At 35.8% G+C, this 20172-nt stretch overlaps 1 protein-coding gene and 1 non-coding gene across 8 annotated transcripts in view; one reads left to right on the top strand and one right to left on the bottom strand.

The window, feature by feature from the left end:
- Positions 1 to 20172, bottom strand: part of LOC139962014 (uncharacterized) — a 117202-nt gene that overhangs the window by 64907 nt on the left and 32123 nt on the right. For all 7 annotated transcript variants that reach the window (XR_011791125.1, XR_011791124.1, XM_071961816.1 and 4 more), the window contains exons 3-4: positions 15138 to 15232; positions 79 to 262 (exon numbers count right to left, since the gene is read on the bottom strand). Coding sequence is in view for 5 of the 7 variants with exons in the window: in XM_071961816.1 (XP_071817917.1) it covers positions 79 to 262; positions 15138 to 15232 (279 nt within the window). In the remaining 2 variants the exon portion in view is untranslated. The remainder of the gene's footprint in view (positions 1 to 78; positions 263 to 15137; positions 15233 to 20172) is intronic.
- Positions 2916 to 2987, top strand: Trnay-aua (transfer RNA tyrosine (anticodon AUA)). The gene has a single exon. It is a non-coding gene; the product is annotated as a tRNA-Tyr (tRNA).

Here is a 20172-nt window from a genome sequence, read left to right as displayed (position 1 = left end):
GTGGGGGGGGGGGGGGAGTTCAACGGTTCAGTGTTGACAACAAGTAATTCTGCGATGAGAATAATTCAATTTACTCACCTTAAACACTGACTCCTTGGCCTGAAGATAAAACAACTCTATGGTAATACTATCTCGTAACTTGGCTATACTCTCCGAGAAATATTGAACCCGAAAGTAGAGGGTTAGCGGTTCTCCTTGTGGCGGACGGGGTAGCTCGTGATCCAAAACATTTTTGTCTCTTTGTAACCAATTGTAATGATTTCTGAAAGACGGAAGGAAAAAAAGAAATTTATACAAATCTGACCATGAAATCATCAAAGTGGCACAAAGTCACTGCTTGTAAATGGAATTTGGTCTCTCGGGCGAGTATGAGCCCTCTCTAAGGAAACATTTTTGGAAGGGTCCAGGGAATAATTTAGCCTTCAAATTTTGAAGGCATTGAATTTTGTCTCTATTAAAATGCTATCATTGGTTCCTGTGTAAAAAAGACTGTTAGGATACAGTACATCTTTGATCTTGTATAGCAATTAGACCAATTTGCATATCATGTTGTTATAGGATACCTGATAAATTTTCCCCCAGGGGGTCGCTTGGTTCAAGATACAGCTAAGCTTTAACGTTGCATGTACACTAGCTTCAATGTTAACAAAATAATGTCATGAAGCGAATGATAGAAACAATATATATATAGCATTTTGTTTAAATATATGTATACACCTTGTTGTACACAATGAAGAGCCTAGCATTGGAACAAAGTATTGAATTTGATGTGAATTACCCACAGTTAAACAATTAATGTATAATTACTAATTTATATTAATAATAATGACGATCTGGATAATAAATATTTGCATATGGTCACAAAATGTATTTAGCAAAGCATGTGTGATTAACAATAGCATTTCCTTCTATCTATTTTAGAAGAAAAGATTGCAGTTTACTTTTCAACCATAAAAAGACTTATTTAGGAATATTGTAACATAGTACAAGTGAGAAAGCACTACAGACCATTGACGACTCTTTCTGAGACACTACAGTATATAGGCAAACTCTCCACATGCTTGGCATGACAAACCCTTATCACACAAAACTATATAGATATAGCATTATATCAGCATTACACATTATAGCATTATATATTGCTTATAATATACAGTATAATAGCATGGATATAGCATTAAGGATAATTTTTAAACCATAGTGTTGGATTTGTTCCACTGTACCTACAGTTATGGAAAGCAACACTCATTCTTACACAAGTTATAATGTGGATTATCCCTTGGACAATCTGTAACGTGTTCCTTCAGACTGTCTGAAAGGCCAAGGTTTGTTTTCCAACTACAGCAACACACATGTATCAGAAAGGACAACTGGGTGGTTTTAATTTAAATAACCCGATAACCTTGGGGATGTTTCTTTATATTTTAGAGAAGGATACAGAATAATCAAGATTGAAAAATTAACCCAAAGGAAAAAAGTCATATAATAGCCATTTTATTTTAAAATATTTGTCATTTGTTAATATTGCCTTGTCACTTTATAATGACATATAAACAGGTAAAATCAACCACACCAAAACCATATGAACGTTATATCTTTGACAAAAAATACACACATAGTACTGTTAGATACCTGTTAATACTACACAACTGTATGGCATATATATACCAACAGTAGGATGATAACTTTACATTACACCACAGATGACAGGTACTACATAAGATTCATAAGATAAGCTATTTCAATGCTTAGATTATTAGCAGAGAGCAGTGTATGAAAACTGAGAAGTACTTACATCTGTCTCAAAGTCCAGAATAATAAAACAGTTTCCAAAGAGAGGATTACAAGGGATCTTAAAACTTGTAGTCTCCAAAGTCCCACGCTGAGTTTTAACTCACTACACTCTGTCAACTGTGACACTTCTCTCCCTATTCAAAACCATACAAGCGTATCATCCTACTATTAGCAGAGAGAGAGGAGAGAACCTGTGATGACGAAGGCCCAGACACTGCAAACACTATGCACACACACTATGCTATACTACACACAGTCCTATTCACAACACCACACTGACATCCCATTCATTCATGAATGCAGTTTTGTGTATGAGATCACCAATGACACCATGCACGGTACAAAATACAAACTGTATTACAAACTACTCTGGACGATACCAAATGCAAATTGCACAACACAACTTTGCTAGCCTGTTGTTTAGGTGTGAATATCTAGACAGGGGCTATAGGTCAAAGTCAATGTAGACTTGTACAGTAAAAGAGAATAGGATGCAAGCTAATAAGCTACAGAGGTTGGACAACATCCCTATTAGATTATTGTGAACAGTTGGTGTACCAATAGCCTGTTTTTTTTTAATCTAATGGTTCATCAGAATAGACAGGTTAAGTCTAGTGCATGAAATCCTTCCTTAGTGAGTATGAAAGGAGTTAAATCTCAACATACTAATGTGAGGGTAGAAAACCAGTCAAAACTGAAGACAAAATTAAGGCTGTCATGATATGTATCAATTTGTACATGATTTGTAATAAAAAGCACTACTTGGCCATAGCCTAGTGGTTAGGGTGTCTGCATATAAAGCGGGAGGCCCGGGTTTGAATCCAGGCGGAGGCTGGAAGTTTTTTCACTGTTCTGGATTTTTCAACTCACGACGATTTCAATTATATATATATTCATTTGCCTTTGTCGTTTACCTCCATTTCTTTAACAAAGTCTGTTCAAAATATTCCGGCTTTGGGAATCACAAATAATTTTGAGTTGGTTAGCATCATGTTTGATCTCTAGAGTAAGGCAAATATGTCACCAAAACAGAACTAGTATTGTTTGCGACTCAGGTGACAAAGGCCTACAGTGGAATTACGACCTTCACTACCGGTTTCGAACCTCTGGACATGCAATCAGCGTCCATAGCCTAGTGGTTAGGGTGTCTGCATATAAAGCGGGAGGCCCGGGTTCGAATCCCGGTGGAGGCTGGAAGTTTTTGCACTGTTTTGGATTTTTCAACTCACTATGATTTCAATTTTATATATGTTTATATGTACATGTACATGTACATAAATGTACATATACATACATATACATATACATATATATATATATATATATATATACATATATATATATATATATATATATATATATATATATATATATATATATATATATATATACTGTAAGTTTAAACTAAGATGGCAGACCAGTAACACCAGTGTGAGTTTCTAATAACAGGTGTTGAATTATACTACCAAATGTTATTATGTGGTAGCTTCAACAATGAGGGTGTACATGGTAATGGATGTGTAACCCCAGAAATATGTCATTGTTGGTGGTCATGCCTACCAGGCACTGTCCTTCTTGTACTCTTGAAATCAATCTAACCCAACACTGTGATTAAAACCAAAGGAATTTTGTAAATGGATCCACCTAACATAGCAAATGAGTGGGTTAACCAAATAGAGGGCGATATTTCAAAAATATTACTGTGGTAATATCTCAATACTGGCTTGAGTGAGTCCGAGGGCAGTATTACACAATTAGGAATGCAAATTATAGTGAGGGCACCATATAATTCACAAAACTGTTGAGACAACCTTAGCTGGCATATCCCAAAATGCTGAAAAAGAAAATAGGATGTTGTTTTTTTGAATGGCTTGTATGTTGAAGAGAGTGAGTGAAAAGTACATGTAGTGCAAAAACTAGGTCAAGAAAGGTAATTTTAGACCACTTAAGACCTGCAAAGAACAGTATATCAAATTTGTTTACCAGTGAGTAAGAGAGGCTTGTTAATGAAACAGAGTGATGAAAACTTGGAATATATAATATATTGGAAAATATGGAAGACTGAAGGTTGGATGAACTGCCAACTGGCAAGCTATGCAGTGATTGATAGGGTTTATCCAGTGAAAACTTCTACAAGGGCTTAGAGACCACCTCACTTTGAAGATTTAGAGTGTAAGACAATGGGGAAATTACCTGGTACATGCTACCTTAAATCAATAAAGCCACAAGTAATAAAGGTGGTTGATACAGTGTCATATGCAAGGTGTTGGTGAAGATTTCTATCATCGCTATAAAAGCAGTAAGGAATTTATTTGGGATTGAATGAGTTAAATAAAATCAGCATCCATTCCGATATCACATTCATGTATTTATTTGAGAGGGGTTACATCTACAATAGAAATAACACAGGAAAACATTGTTACAGTCAAAGTAATAATGAATTACTGCTGAAGGCAGTGAAAATAAAATTTAAAAAAAAAAAAAACTCAAAATCATACAAATATACAGGAAGTCAACAACTTTCTTTCCTAACTTCCCACCATTTGATCAATGTACCACCACTATTCTTAAAAAGTTTGGTCCAAACTGTGATGATATCAGCTTTTATGATCTCTCCGAGAATGATGTGTTAGAAATAAAAATTTTAGAAAACATTATGCCTTTTAACTATGTTTAAAACAGCTTAAGTTTTTTTCTTTTGCCCTTTAAGGTTATTCATACCACATTAGATATGTATTTTCTTTGGTTTTGATCAATACTCATGTCACAAGATTGAGGAGAATAAAACCAAACTATCAACAACCATTGGTGAACAAAACGAACGGGGGGGGGGGGGGGGGAGGAATAGGTCCTTATGTTCTTATTGAGGTATCACTGTGATGTTTCGACATATGCAACAGGAGTAAAATGATATTGCAAGATCCAAAATTTTTATACTTTTGTTTTTGCGTAGATATTTGTGTAATTCTTTATGGTGAATGATATTGCACTATTTGGAAATAACAATTTGTTTGTTGGGATTTTAGCATCGCCTAATCATGGCAAACAAAACCATGGGGAAAAAACAAAAAAACAGCTCAACAGGTTCTTATATTTCTTAAAGAGATATCACTTTGATGTTTCAACATATGCAACAGGAGTAAAAAGACAAATGGCAAGTTCCAAAATTTATTGAAGTTTTATACTTTTGCAAAGAAATGTGTTTATTTTTGTGTGGTGAATGAAATTGCACTATTGTATTTGTTTTGTTTTTGCTTTTCCTTTTTGTGTCACCTACTCATGGAATGGAATCTACTTTCACTGTAAAAATATGAATAGAATAGTAAGGGAAAACAAAGCAATGACAGCTCTTAGAGAGGAGGCAATGTGACATCACAAACTGGACAAAATGACACTGAGTTGATATCACTCTGATAAATTTTCAAAATGGATAAAAGATTTGTCTTTTTTCTCCCTTTGGTGTGAGTTGTAGTTGTTAGTAACAGACACTATTTAAATGTAAGCTAAAGATGATGGTTTGATAAGCACCTTAAAGCTTTGCTTATTCTGACTTCTCTACCCATCATACTGTATGTATATATATTCTGATTATTGCATATCATTTATTATATATAAGTATATTAATTTAATAATAATCATGTTTTAAAATAAAAATTAATGATGATGGTACAAAATAAAACTTGAAACTTCCTGGATTCATCTTCCTTGGAATCATGTCCAATGACAGAAGGAAGTATGGTCTCTGATGACTACTTCTTGTATTTACCTCTCATCAGTGCATGTTACTATCAAACTCAAATCTTCCAATTCAAGAGGGCAGTATTGTAGTTTTCTATGATCAAACATGCTTTCAGTTATTTCATATATCCCAAATGCCAAATTTCTCTTGAAAACCATACCCTGAAAACTTTCTTGGGTTGCATCTAATCAAATTGGTGATTGACACCCAATCACCCCCTCCCCCCCCCCCCCCCTTGGAACCACTAAACAAAGGGTTGGATAGATCAGTTGATAGACCAAAGTACTTCTAATTCTGAGGTCAGTGGTTCAAAGCTCTCTCTAGCCAAAAGAATCCTAAATTGTTTTGACAAAAAAAAAAAAACTATTGTTAGTCATGTTACTTACTCATCCTATAAATTTACGTTTTTTGCATCATCTCCTACTGAGGGCAGCATTTTAATTTTCTCTCCGATCATTACTTCACCAGTACTATATTTTTAATGTCAACTGATAACTTGACTCATTCTACCCACTTGTATACCCAGGTCTCAAATATAATTGAAACTTTCAACGTTAATGGTCAATCCTAAAGAAAATCTCATGCTTTTATTGAATGAGTATACAATAAATCACGGAAGGGAGATTTCGCTGGTCTTAATTAAAAGCTCCAATGTCCATTTGTTTGATTCATTAAGTAGAACTCATTACTACCGTTTAATGACTCTCTCTCTCTCAGTGTACCTTCTTCAATACCAAACATTAGAACTCCCCCGTTCATCAGATAATTTGGGAAATGTCGGAAATGGAAGTTGAGATTATTAGGAGTAGCGAGGACAGCCTCCGATTAATTTGAAGATGATGATACAAACGACCACCAGAATCAGTCGAGTGAGGAAGCAAACTCAAATTCTTTCCCATGACAAAGTAAATAACAATACAAGGAGACTATTAAATTAAATTTACACAGTGTCGGAGATTTTACATACCTGGTACACAAATAAGATCACTTAGTAATTTAATTAATGAATCATGAAATTTCAATTTGCAGAGTAGAAAGTAGGGCGATGGCTTGACACAAGAAACAACCTTGGTTTAACGCTGCTGAGAAAGATGGACGATCAACCAATTGATATTTTCCTTGGAATAATTTTGTGTTCAAATTTTATGTAGCAATATTGAAGGCTCTGCATTGGTCTCTTATAAAATAGTATGGTTCCTATGTCAAATGCAAACTTGCTTTACATCTTAGGAGTTGAATAGCAAATTTTCACCATTTTGCATGATACTTTTGGATGGGATAACTGGAGAAATTATTCCGTTTTCTCCATAAAAGAACTCATTCCATTAACAGATCTAAAAACCAATAACAAAAAAGTAGTTTTTTTTGTTGTGTCTGTTTATGTTTAATGTCAATACTCATATCAATCAAAATAAACTTTGCTGCCAATAATATTAAAAAGCTATAAATTTTTTACCAGGGTTCCCACTTCAGTCAATGGAAAAAGTATAGGGACTTATATGTTTATACTGCAGTCATCAACAAAGTGATACAGATATCATTTTTCTTTATTCTTCAAAAAACTAAAAACAATATGACAGAAAATCAAATAATTTATCAGTTTCTTCCAACTCCATCAATTCCTTTCATTCTTTCAATCTAATCTGTGATTGAAGGTGGAACACCATAAGGAGGATTCTCATTTTGATAACTAAGTTTTATGTAGGAAGGATTGAAGTTAGGAAGGGTTGAAGTACTAAACATTTCTCTGTAACACCAGTAAATCTCTCTTTCTTATAAATCTGCATTGTTCCTCTCACTTCATGGGGAGTTCCCTGTTTCTCCCTTAGCCATGTACAGTAATAGAATCTAAAACCAACACCAGTAAACCTCTCTTTCCTATAAATCTGCATTGTTCCTCTCACTTCATGGAGAGGTTCCCTGTTTCAGCCTTATCATATGTACAGTGATAGAATCTAAAACCATCACCAGTCAACCTCTCTTTCTTATAAATCTACATCATTCCTCTCACTACATGGAGAGGTTCCCTGTTTCACCCTTAGCCATGTACAGTGATAGAATCAAAAACCAACACCACCACTATACTTTTCTTTCCATTGAAAACTTCATAATCAAGAAGTGATAATAAATCAGAAATTTCAAGGTCAAATCTGAGAGACAAAGGTCACCAGGAGCCAAGGGCCTCCCAGTAAAGAAGCTTGGCATACCACAGTTAATGATATGGAAGATAACACAGCTAGAAGAAAGATTGGGGAGTTGTTTATAGAATGGTATTTTAGTCCCAAATGTGGGTATTTAGAAAATGAAAGTTCAAGAATGATATAAATCTATGAAATTTAATAGTAAGATAAAATTCACAATGCTTTGACACCTGGGGCCCTGATGCCTGCTGCATCAGTGAACAGGTTAGTATTTCAAATCTGGTAGATTGTTGAGTGTACACAGTAGTTTAAGGTACTGTACACACTGTGTGATGAGCACGTTTGTTTGTGTGAATGCTGTCAAACAAGCAGGTGTTTTGGGTGTTATAAACACAATATATATAAGCTACATTTTACTCAATAGTTACCGTGGTAATCTAACTTGGATCAACTCTCCTTCTCTATTTTTACCCGACTTTTGGAACCTGCCATGGTTGAACCAGCAGCACCATGTTCCAACCATCATTCAAATGTTCAAAAACACTGTAGGTGGTAGTATGAGAACGGAGGCGGTCAGGAATGGGTCGGACTCCACAGCAGGACAGTACCAAACTAATGTTTAATACCAGATCACTGCTACAACAGAGTATTTTGAGAGTGCATTAGTAGTGAGGATACAGGTAGCTTCATTCAAACACTTTAGGTGGTAGAATGAGAACGGAGACGGTCAGGAATGGGTCGGACTCCATAGCAGGACAGTACCAAACTAATGTTTGATACCAGACCGCTGATACAACAGAGTACATTCAGAGTGCATCAGTAGTACCGATACAGATAAGGAAGCAGAGTATTATTATTATTATTATTATACATATATAGTAAACTTTGACAGACATCCCAAAAGAGAAAGAAAACCATCCTTTACAAACTCCAACATTTCTCCCTCCTCTCCTCAAGCCTTTTCCAAATTAAACAAGAAAATCTTTGCAATCCCTCATTCCTCATCTCGTTCCCTATTATATTCACGTCCAAAATTTTGGAGTCACTCAGAAACCTAGTAAGCTAGCTAGCAAAGCTGTTCAAATTGATTTTCACAATGTGGAAAATAATTACACATTCAATTTATCTATTTATTATACATTATATATTCAATGCATTGTAAATTGTTAGTCAGTTTTCAGCCTTTTTTTGTCGTTTTTTTTTTTTAATGAGCTGATTCTAAAATGCATGAAGTAGCAATCACTTAATAGTTTTAAAAGGGACATGATGCGAGATAATCAATCAATTTTTGGATCACTAAATTCCAGAGGCATTAAGAATGGATCAGACAGAGATATATTCTGTCATATTTTTTATCATTATTTCTTAGGCAGACAAAATCTTTCAAAATTAAGCATCAAATTCAGTGCAAAATTATGCAAGTAAATTATAAAACTTACTGGTTTATATATTTACGAGTGACCCACTTACCTGTCTCCCCACAACCTATGCACCACATTCTACCTTGTCTAGAATGCCCTGGTAAACTTTTAACACTGTACACCCTCACTGGCCCTAATGGCCTTCCTTCATTTTTCTACCCACAAAGTGTCTCACTGTGTTTTTCGGAGTTAGGAAAATTACAGTGTTACAGTGTTAAAAGTTTACCAGGGCATTCTAGACACGGTAGAATGTGGTGCATAGGTTGTGGGGAGACAGGTAAGTGGGGAACGAAGTAAATTACATTAATCAAAGTCAATACCAATTTATTTTCCTAATGTTAACAGTAAACAAGCTTCTACCAATGATATATATACGAAAAACAATTTTGAAAGTTTAGAGAATGTTGATCCAAGCTACCATGAACCACTGTAATTATTTCAATACCCAGAGGAATCTATTCCTACTATTTCTATGGCAACAGTCAAACAAATCCAAAATGGAGGCAGCTACTGAATAAAAGCCCTTAGCAGTCTACTTCTCCATTAAGTACCAGACTGAGATTCAAGGTATAAAATAAATCATAATAAAAATAAATACCATACATTAAAGTGCTGTTATAATGAAATAAAACATGCTCAAGAGCACTGTACAAAAGAACCAATACCTGGAATATAAAATTACCAAACTTAAGAAACCTAAAAGTAATAACAACAGCATTAAAAGTAAAAACTGAGACAGGGTTATAAACCACAATAAAGAACATAAAAATATTTAAGTATAGATAAAAAAGGTATCTTCATTACAAGTATAGGACCCCCATTTTATACACTAGTTTACATCAAATATGCCTGATACTATACATAAAGTACTAGTTAATGACATAGTCAAGGGGGGAATGGGAAAAGTCATGGAAAATCTTCCCCTTCACACATCCATCTCCCCCCCCCCTCTCAACCCCACTCCCCTCTTTCAATCACTTGCCTTAAAAATGGCAAATAACTGAAAATGAAATTCTATCCTTATAACGCCCTGCCCCCACTCCTCCCCCCTCCCTATCTCCATTTAATTTGCACACATTCCACCTTTCTGCCTCTTTACTACAGTGGTAAAATCCTCAGTTATTCAACAAGCTAAATGGAAACTTCAGTCAAGATTTACAAAACCCTCACAATTTTGTCTATTCTGAAGAACAATTTTGATATAAAAAAAAAACTAATTTATTGAATTCTAGTCCTTTCTTGCCCTCCACATCAGCATGCAGCTTTAAATTCGAGAGAGCATTGAAAACAGAGACTCGAGTCTATGCATTCATTCAATTGGAAATGAATGGTAAGAGTCATGAAGTTAACCATTGGGGGACATTCATGCAAATTGAATTTAAATGCAAATAAAGAGAATAAATTGCATCACGATCGACAGAAATGATTGGAGTCTCAATCTACAGACATGAAATGGCAGATAAGTTCTTTTTGCTCCAAAGTGCAGGTTACATCAATACAAATGTAGAAATTCTGATGGCCTTTTCTGAGAGTAGCACTTCTCTCAGGCACACCTCTAATGGAAAAAAATTCCCATCATAAGTATCACTTGATTCAGAGGGGAAGGAGGTGGTTAAAGTAGCGCAGATGGAGAGGGACGGATGGGGGACATATGGGGATGATGGTCAGTGCTGAGATAAAATGATGAATGTGTTGTCATGTTTTCAACTTACGAAGTATTTAATGTTAAGCATCAGGGGGCATAGAAGGATCATGGGCTGATACTGAGTTAAAAAGATGAATGTGTTGTCATGTTTTCAACTAACAGATTATTTAGTTTTAAGCATGGGGACACAGAAGGATGACGGTTGGTACTGAGATAAAATGAGCTGATCATAGCTGATAAAATGATGAATATGTTGTCATGTTCTCAACTAACAAAGTATTTAGTTTTAAGCATCAGGGGACATATAAGGATCATGGCTGGTACTGAGATAAAATGATGAATGTATAGAACTATAGATATTGCATTTCGTACAATATATGGAAATTGCATATAGTACTATAGATATGGTATATCAATATTGTACTATGAATTGTACTGCATATATCAATATTGTATCATATGTAGATACTGCATACATCAATATTGTACTATATTGCATAGTACTATATATGGTATAGATTTCAGTAATTATAGTGTACTATCACAATATGTATGTATGTAAAGGCACTCTAACAATACCTTTCAGGACTACATTTTGGTCTATCGGAGTGTTAGTCGATCATTACAACTAAATGAACCTTACCATCACAATGTACAGCACCATCATTACAGTATCCATGAACTGTACCTTTCCAAAATTTAAAGCAGTGAACCATTGAACCAATATATTTACCACTAAAGTATACCGTTAGAGTTACAACAATATAGCGCCAACTAAATACCCACAGCAGCACAATTTACAGCACTATGCCGATGCAGTCCCCACACAGTGTATGTACCATTAAAATACCTATATACAGCACCACTAAAATACCATTACATGCTGTGCCATATTTTAAAAACTTCAGTACTGTATAAATACAGTTTCCATATATAGTGTACCATAAAGGTATTGCCATTCAGAGTATTGTGTATGACATAACAGCACCTATACAGTATAACATACTGCAAGACAGTTATTGTGTTGCATCATATATCTTAATTACCATCACAACAAAAACACTGTGCCAGTTGTGCAGACATTCCATAAATATTCGCAAAAACCACAACATCCTTTTCTTTGACTTTTAGACAGTGGTAGGCTATGAATAAGCTTTTCCTTAAATCTCAAATCTCTTAAAAGAGAAAAAGAAACCTTTCAGAATTAGCCTAGATTCCATTCAATCTATGGAAACTACTGGTATATATTTCAACCTTACCAAAAATCACAAACAACAATAAATAATAAAACCTCAGGACTGTTTGTGTGTTGCCTTCTTTTTTGGAGAGAGATATTTCTGTTTGTTTCTGTTTCTGTTTTTAATCAGAAAAAACAGTTATTTTTAATGCGTAGAAAGTGCAGTAGCTAATTGTTTGAATGGACGTTTTTATGTTCTTTTCACGTATTAGTCCGGGATAATGTTGTGAGACAGTGACTTGTAATTTCTTTCACTTGAGAACATAGGTTAAACCAAGACTGTTCTGTTAATTACCACCTATCCTGCCCCCCCCCTTTTCCCCCTATCCACCCTCTTCCCAAAAACCTAGAACTGGAAAAAAATGATAGTATACAGGGACTAAAGGTGAGGCAATGTTGCAGATTTTGTATTTTTGCAGAGCTATTTGTGACAATCAAGAACACAAGGTTTGCTTATTGTCAAATTTCAATTCTAACCACCCACCCCCCCCCCCCCTCTCTCCCTAGTTCTACATTAGGAAACCTGAAGACATTAAGCATTGTCTGCTTCCCTCCTCCCCATTCTCCCTTCCATTCTTCCTCTGTTCTCCATCTTTGTTTTTCCTCTCCTCTAAATTTCCATTCCTTTCTTCTTCTCCTCCCTGATCACAGACCTTTCCTTTTCATGGTTCACTGACCACTTCCCAAACCTATCTCCAAATTCCACATACTTCTACTGTAGTTAGACTGTATGCGAACATAAAAGTAATCTTATAGTCTGATATTAAGGCTCAATGTTTTCGCTTGACCCAATTCTATTCTATTCTAATGTGAACTCTATTTTCTTGTGGTAATCATGAGATCACTCAGGGATGAGAGGGGGAGGAGGAGGGGAGGAGAAGGGGGGAGGGGGGTCACAAGGTTCTATATCTAGATCCTGAATAATTGGTTGCTTCAAACAGAAGACGGGAGAGGAGAGATAAGATGGCTGGTAATCTAGCATGGAGAGGAATGCCTCTTGTATTAGATGTGGTTGTAAGATTTACAATACCCTAGCTGCTTCTTTCTCCCAGGTCCTTTGTTATCTATTGTTTGTAAGACCTCCTCGGGCAATTAAAAACAGAATGTTCTGTGGTTTTGCCTATAAGCAAGTCCAGTTAAGGAGAAAGAATTCCATACTGACTAAGAGATATGAAAGGCCAAACATAAAGACTCCCCAAGTATGATACTGATCTGAGGAATTATTTATGGTTCATGTTTGACACTATTTGACAACAATATCTCACCACAAGGTAGTCAATTCAGCTTGAAGATCACATTTCATTAAGAAAGTAAACATTTTAAATCTGACTTTCGCATGTGATTAAGCAACTATTCGGAAAAGTGTGAGAAACAAGAATTTTAACATAATTGAATGAAAGTATTTGTGACTTGGTTTCTGCTTGCTCATTGGTTAAAAAAATATATGCAAATGCAAATGGAAGTTGTCCTAGTGTGACTTCTTGCAAGTACTTCAAGGATAATTTAATAGGCTTTGTAAAATAGCCGGGAATGATTGAACGATAGCTAAAAGCTGCTTTACGATCAAAAAAAGATCCAGATTTCAAAGCATTATCATAATTTCTGGCAAGCTCTTTGGCAATGATTATATATTCTGCCAAAACTCTCACCCAATGCCATCTGCACTCTCATACATTTAACTACCAAACATGATGATGATCTGTTGCTCACTCCATCCTAACACCTCTTTCCTCCTCTCAGAGGTGTTTTTATCTCCATCTCCACCGCATAAACAAATTCATCTCTTTAGAGATCAGTGACATAAATCCATCCTCCTACTGACAGAATCAACTATCAAATATCCTCCTGTAGGACTTCACACTTCACAGTTAGAAGAAATGTTCAATGACTGGTTGTTGTGATGTAGGTTACACTATCAAATATCCAGAGAGATGTGTAACAGCAACAGACTGACGGACCACGTCACTGTAATGTCACCAGACAGGATCCTAAGAAGGTTTGAGGGAGGGGGGGGGGGACTCAAGAAGATGGATCTGGATGAAGCTCTGATTTCACATCCAGATGTGAAAACACAAAAATCATTAAAGAAAACACTCGCAAGTCTCACAACAATCTTATAAACTTAAAAATAGTGCAAACTAAAAGCTTTTAATGAATATTCAGTCAAATTCTGAGGTGACTATCGCTTCCTGTTGATGAATCATGCGGTCTTTTGTAAAGAAGACAGTCTCCAGAAGGTGAAACTACAAGATCTAGATGCAACACTGTAGATTAGGGATAAATGCAGTACGGGTTAATGATACTCTGAAGTGGACGGCGGCATGTAGTGCCATGTTGTGTGAGTAGCCTCCTACATAGGCAACTACGGTAGTGAGACTGAAGACAACTGTTTATCAAAAAAAATCCAGGTCGGGATATTTGCGAACGACAAGCTTACCTGTCTCCTCAAAACCTCAGCCCTCTCACTCTTCCATGCCTAGAGTGAACTAATGCTTCTTTGAACAGCAACGAAAGAAGGTCTCTGTAGTCGATTTATCCAAAGATGAATTCCAAAAACGCAAAAAAAAAGGAATTTGCAGAAAAAACGTGTAGTAACTTCCGGGGTGGTAGATACAGGAGGAGTTAGTGGGCGTTGCCCAGGGAGCGAGGGCGCAGTGCTAAAACGTTTCCAAATGTGTAGTTAGGTAGATAGGAAAGTGCAGATGTGGAGTGGGAGACAGGTAAGTGAGGAGCGAAGTAAATCTAATAATCGTTTTAACACTGTGAGCCCTCAGCGGCCTGTTCACTATTGGTCGGAAGACCATCCATCTCATTCTACTGGCAGCCAAATTGCTTAGAAGTGTGTTTTCTTGTGGACTTCATTATCTTTCGTACCAGGATTTCGGTAACCATCCAAATATTGTTTGAAGTTAACCACGTTTTTCTAGCTTTGTATCAACTGTACTCAACAGCCTTTTCAATTTGGGGCTTTTTTCAAGCGAGATTTAGTTCTTAGTTTTGCAAATTTTTGCCTATAAGGCATACAGGATTGTGGGAGTTGCCAAAACTACCTCCCCTCCCCCCTCCCCTTCCCTGATTCATATATGTCTATCCAGTTTGATTCCTTGCCACGTTTACCAGTTTGAGGGTGTTTTCAGTCGAAATACATTGAAAGGCTTACGTGTCATCCAGAAATGCAAGACCAAAGTATTCCTTTTCTTTTAAGCTGCAGTAGGATACAACCAAGTCCAAGAGATCTCTTCCGGATAATTTAGGCTGTAACAGCAAAGGGAAAGATCAAATATAAAAGATTAAGATATTCAAATATGCTGAATATTAATTTAATAAAACTATCACATTAGAAAATAAAATATGTAAATTGCTGAAGATAAAGATGAAACAAATTAGAAAGTAAATAAATTCAAAATATGAGCAGAGATGGAATTTACTGAGAAGCGCATGAAATAATAAGCATTTACCACGATGATTGCCTACTTTGCTGCTTACTAAATTACATTCCCTAGATATAAACAACTGTAGTATGCCCTACACTAGCCTAGGTTTGATGGACTTAAGTATTACGTTACATGTTTTCTGGTACCTTTAGCTTTCCTTTCAAGGTTGAAAATGTTAGCATGAAATTGTGATAACTTCAACACAAAATACTACATGTATTAAAAACTTTTCCAAGTTTATTTAAAATAATCATGAAATTTGTCATTGCATTTAACATTCCTTTGGGTTTGCACTTGAGTAACACTTCACAGTCCACACAACGACTGACTCTAGAAGATTTTTTTTCAAATTGATCAAAATAATGAACTAACCTCTATCAGCTCTATTAGAGTGCAAAAGACTAAAAAAAACAGGAGGTTCAAATTTTTTCAATTTGATTGCAGATATATTTTAACAATTTTCAGCAACAGTTTATAAAATCATGGCAAACATAACAGGCCAAATGTAAATTGTTGCTTTAAAGGCATTGAAGACTCGCCCCAAACCGTGTGCTGCCATCTGAAAAAGTAAACTTTCTGTTGCTTGCAAGTGACGTTTTGTTTGTGTCGCTACAAAATGCAGACAGTAAGGAAACTTGATACCTTGTTATCTTTAGCTGGACCTGAGATGTCCATCGCTTTATTGTGTGTACACTGTTCTGTGGGTATTGACCGCAGCTGTATGTACTGACTGTACACTAGTGTCCAATAACCGACGGTAGCAAGCTGTGTGTGTATTTTCTGGGATCAATGGTGGTGTCTAACACTTCTGTTACACCTCATTCGAAACTAGGTCAGATTAAGGGCATTAGACTGTTTCTTTTTGCGCGAGTCTTCACACCTTTTAAGCACAAAAAGTGCTATAACTTATTTAAAGTAACATCTTGTCTTATGATGTCACGACTTTCTAGAACTATTTATTACGGTTGGTGAATACCACAAGCCCTGACAGGATCAGACAAACAAGGTTGTTATTTTCTTTCCTCAGAGCTACTTTTTTTTATGTTCAAAAGATTTTCAATCATGTCCACAGATTACAGGCTATGCTTTCTCCTGTGACTCATTATAAACATAACCCTTAAAGGTCTATGTTAAGCTTTATGACTAAAAGGCTTCACAACTGCCAAACAACTTTCTACTTTCTCTGTTCAAATTAGATAGAAGGGGTACAATGGGGTAAGTAGTAAGATGATAGGGATATTATGAAAGGTGATCTCTTAATCTTTTTTTATCAATGTCAGTTTAGGCCTTGATACAATTTGTCAGAATATGTCTGCCTGCTTGTCAATATGATAAGTTATGACTGCTATCATATTGGTGGACTGGTATTTTTAGAGGTATTGTAAAGTCTGTAGTGACAAACAACTAATGTTTCCCCATGAACTTATACCTCTGGAAATATATTGTAGCAAAAAGATCTGTTTTGTTTTTTGGTTTTTATCTTTGCACAGGATGTGTCCCTGCCATGACAGAGGTGATTAGCCTTCCAGTAATTACTTACTGGGACATATATGGAGATGGAATATCAGCATTCATTACAGCTATATAGATTTATATCGATAGGATATAATATTTCATAAACTCCATGGACATTTCTACTTCACTGATTACATGCTCCTGATTATAATTTATGAGATTCCTGATAATGAGATTCCTGATAAAAAGATTCTAGCAGATGAATATCCAAAATGTAACAAACACTTCTTGGGGCACTGATAGAACGAGGAGGGTCATTACTGGTAGTGACCGGTAACTGAGGGCATACAATGCTAAGATATAACCAGTTCTCTCGAGGTATGGACAAAACAAGAGTACTGATTTTTTCTTCAACCACTCCAACAATGCTTGAATCTCTCTGATGAATGTTTAGTTCTTTCTTTTTCATTTTTTTTTGGCATGAATACTGTCCTGACACACATTCAAATACTACCGTATGCCTGGAAGCATTTATACATGCTGCCATTAGGGGCCACTAACCCAACAAAAGATTTTTTTTCCCTTCTTTTTTTTTAGCATTTCCATTTTTAAGAATTACGAGTTTAAATACGTAGATGAAATGACTCACAGCCACATTTCATTCAAGCTGTGACCCATTTTACAATATTATTTGGCCTCAATCTTACAGTGAATGTACACATACCTATAAACTCCATATCCAAAGTTTAATGAGGCTTTTAATCTTCACCTCATTACCATGGCAACCTCTTTGATGACCTTCTCAATTAAAGACCTTTATTTTCTCCTCACCCCCCCTCCCTTTATTCATAAACATTTCCAGAGAGGCTTCAATTAAAGTCAGAAAATTTCTTGCCTTAGAAGCGAAATCCTCTTTTCACGATTGCATCTTTGCAGGCAATGATTGAAATATGGCTAAACATGAAAATATATGCAACCTTGGTGCAAACATCTAAACATTTTTTTCCCCTTTTATTTCAGCACTATAAACTGAAAAGTAGGGTAAATGAACTATTTTGTAATTAGGGTTAAAACACTACACTACAAGCAGCCAGCCAGCCAGGGGATAATAAAATTTCTTCTGCATGGGGGAAGGACCATAAAACATTCATAAAGTAGTACTTTAACCTAGGTTCTAGGCATATATATCTAAAGATTTAATACTAAGCCTAGAAGATTGGGAGAACATAGATCACTGTGATATTAAATCATGTAATTGACTGGACAAAGTTCTTGAAAAGTCCAACTCCACCGTGATATGTGGAACAAAATCTTGACCTTCAGAAAAGAGTAATTCAAGATGAAAATGATTTTAATGTTACTGTGCTGTGAACTTGAGACCAAAATCCACCCCCCAATCCTCCCCACCCCCAAAATCTGTGGTTTGGGTATTTCTAAGCAACGAGACAATGAGGATGGGAAAAGTGCAATAGAAGAGTAGAGACAGGTGCGAAGAGATGACTCAGAGGAGTGCAGCTACTCCTCTAAAGACATGATCTTAAAACGATGCATCTCATTCTTAATGTTAGTTACTTCAATTTCTATTTCAAGAAATGGAAAACATTTCATTGCAACTGATCAATTTATCATTTTGTCAACATTATTAAATAACCCAACAAAAACATTCAATACATTTAATATCAAAGGCAGATATTACTTTTCCAAGAAGGGAAAGTATAAAAAAAAAAAAAAAAAAAATTTTTAAATAGCGTGAATGAAAGAGTACATTGTGAGTTAATAAACTAATGACATTCCTTACACAAATGACATAGTAATGCATTATAAGGCACCTCACATTAACACCCGCATCCTGTTATCGATAACAGCTGAATTGTCTACCATCTGGATGTCAAAAATACAACTTTTGGGCTTACATCAACCCATTTGATGATTTTATTTGTGCTTGTGAAGACATTGACACCATCATGAATTACAGGGGATTGGAGTACATTGCCCAAGATTTGATAACAAAAAAAACTGTGTGTTTGATAATTAATACAGTGGATCATGTTATAAACAACTGGATCATGGAGCCTAGATGCATTGGGAGGACCTGACAATAAACTAAAAACTGGAACATTAATTAGGAATGATTTATAATTTAAAAGATATATAATAAGGGGTTAATTAACGGTCTAGCGTGCGTTACTCACAGGATTAATGCACGATGCAAGCGATGCACAAGGGCGGAGCCCGAGTGCATCCAGCGATAGCATTAACACCCGGAGTGCATTAATCATGTGAGTAACGCACGCTAGACCGTTGATTAACCCCGTTCATTCATAAACTACCATTTGTGTGGGGGAAAAATCATAAAACAAAACATTTTTGGTTACATATAACCAAAGATTTATTAAAGTGATGCCCGGTAATTTTACCGTGCGTTACTCACAGGATTAACCACGGTCAGCTGACCTGAATGGACCAATAGGATTTAGGAATCTTTACTAAGTATGAATGAACAAGAGGTTAATTAGTCCACTATGTAAACAATCTCAGACACTTTGGGTAACAGAATGAGATGGGGGGTTCATTGACAGAGAATGACCAAATGTGAAAAATGTAAAGTGCTAGAAGAAGGTTTAATACCGAATCACTCAAGAAAGGGTAGCGCTAGAGTGCTGATGTAATGAGGAGATAGATAAGCAAGGCAGGGATTTATTGTTTGTCTTCTTCCATACCCCCATTCCAACATTCTTCAATCTTCTACTCACTCTCCCATCTCCTTCACTTAGAGAGAGCTCTCTGCCTTTGTTATGGCACAGAGTTCTGAATAACAACAGCTCTCATTTATTGACAGTGTGAGCTAATAATAAGTTAAGAAGGCTGTTTAATCTTTGCAGCACAATGACCTAAACTGAAAAGTACAATTGATGACTCCATCCAAGATATCAAAAGACACCCCCCCCCCCCCCCTCTTAATACCAAGGATGATATAAGTTGTGAAACTACAAGTACAAGAACACTTGTTTGTTGTTCCACTGAAACACATTGCTGAAAGGATCATCAACCACAAGTCATAACCTTCCAATTGAGGTCAATACCATTACCACTGTATATATTATATATATGTAGAGAGAGCTGATATGCATGAATCCCAGAGGTAACAGTAGAGCCAGGTATCTGGTGTTCACCTAGTCAAGAAAGGGTAAAGAGTTCTTCCTTAGGGAAAGATAGCAAAAACAAATATATGGTGGGAAACATGTTTGTCTAGATTAAATAATACATGTGCTCTCAACTTATTAACAAGGATTGAAAACAGGAGAA

Source organism: Apostichopus japonicus, chromosome 20 (genome assembly GCF_037975245.1).
Source record: "Apostichopus japonicus isolate 1M-3 chromosome 20, ASM3797524v1, whole genome shotgun sequence".
Classification (NCBI taxonomy): domain Eukaryota; kingdom Metazoa; phylum Echinodermata; class Holothuroidea; order Aspidochirotida; family Stichopodidae; genus Apostichopus; species Apostichopus japonicus.
Note: the sequence above shows the minus strand (reverse complement) of the source record. Positions and strands in the feature narration are given on the sequence as shown.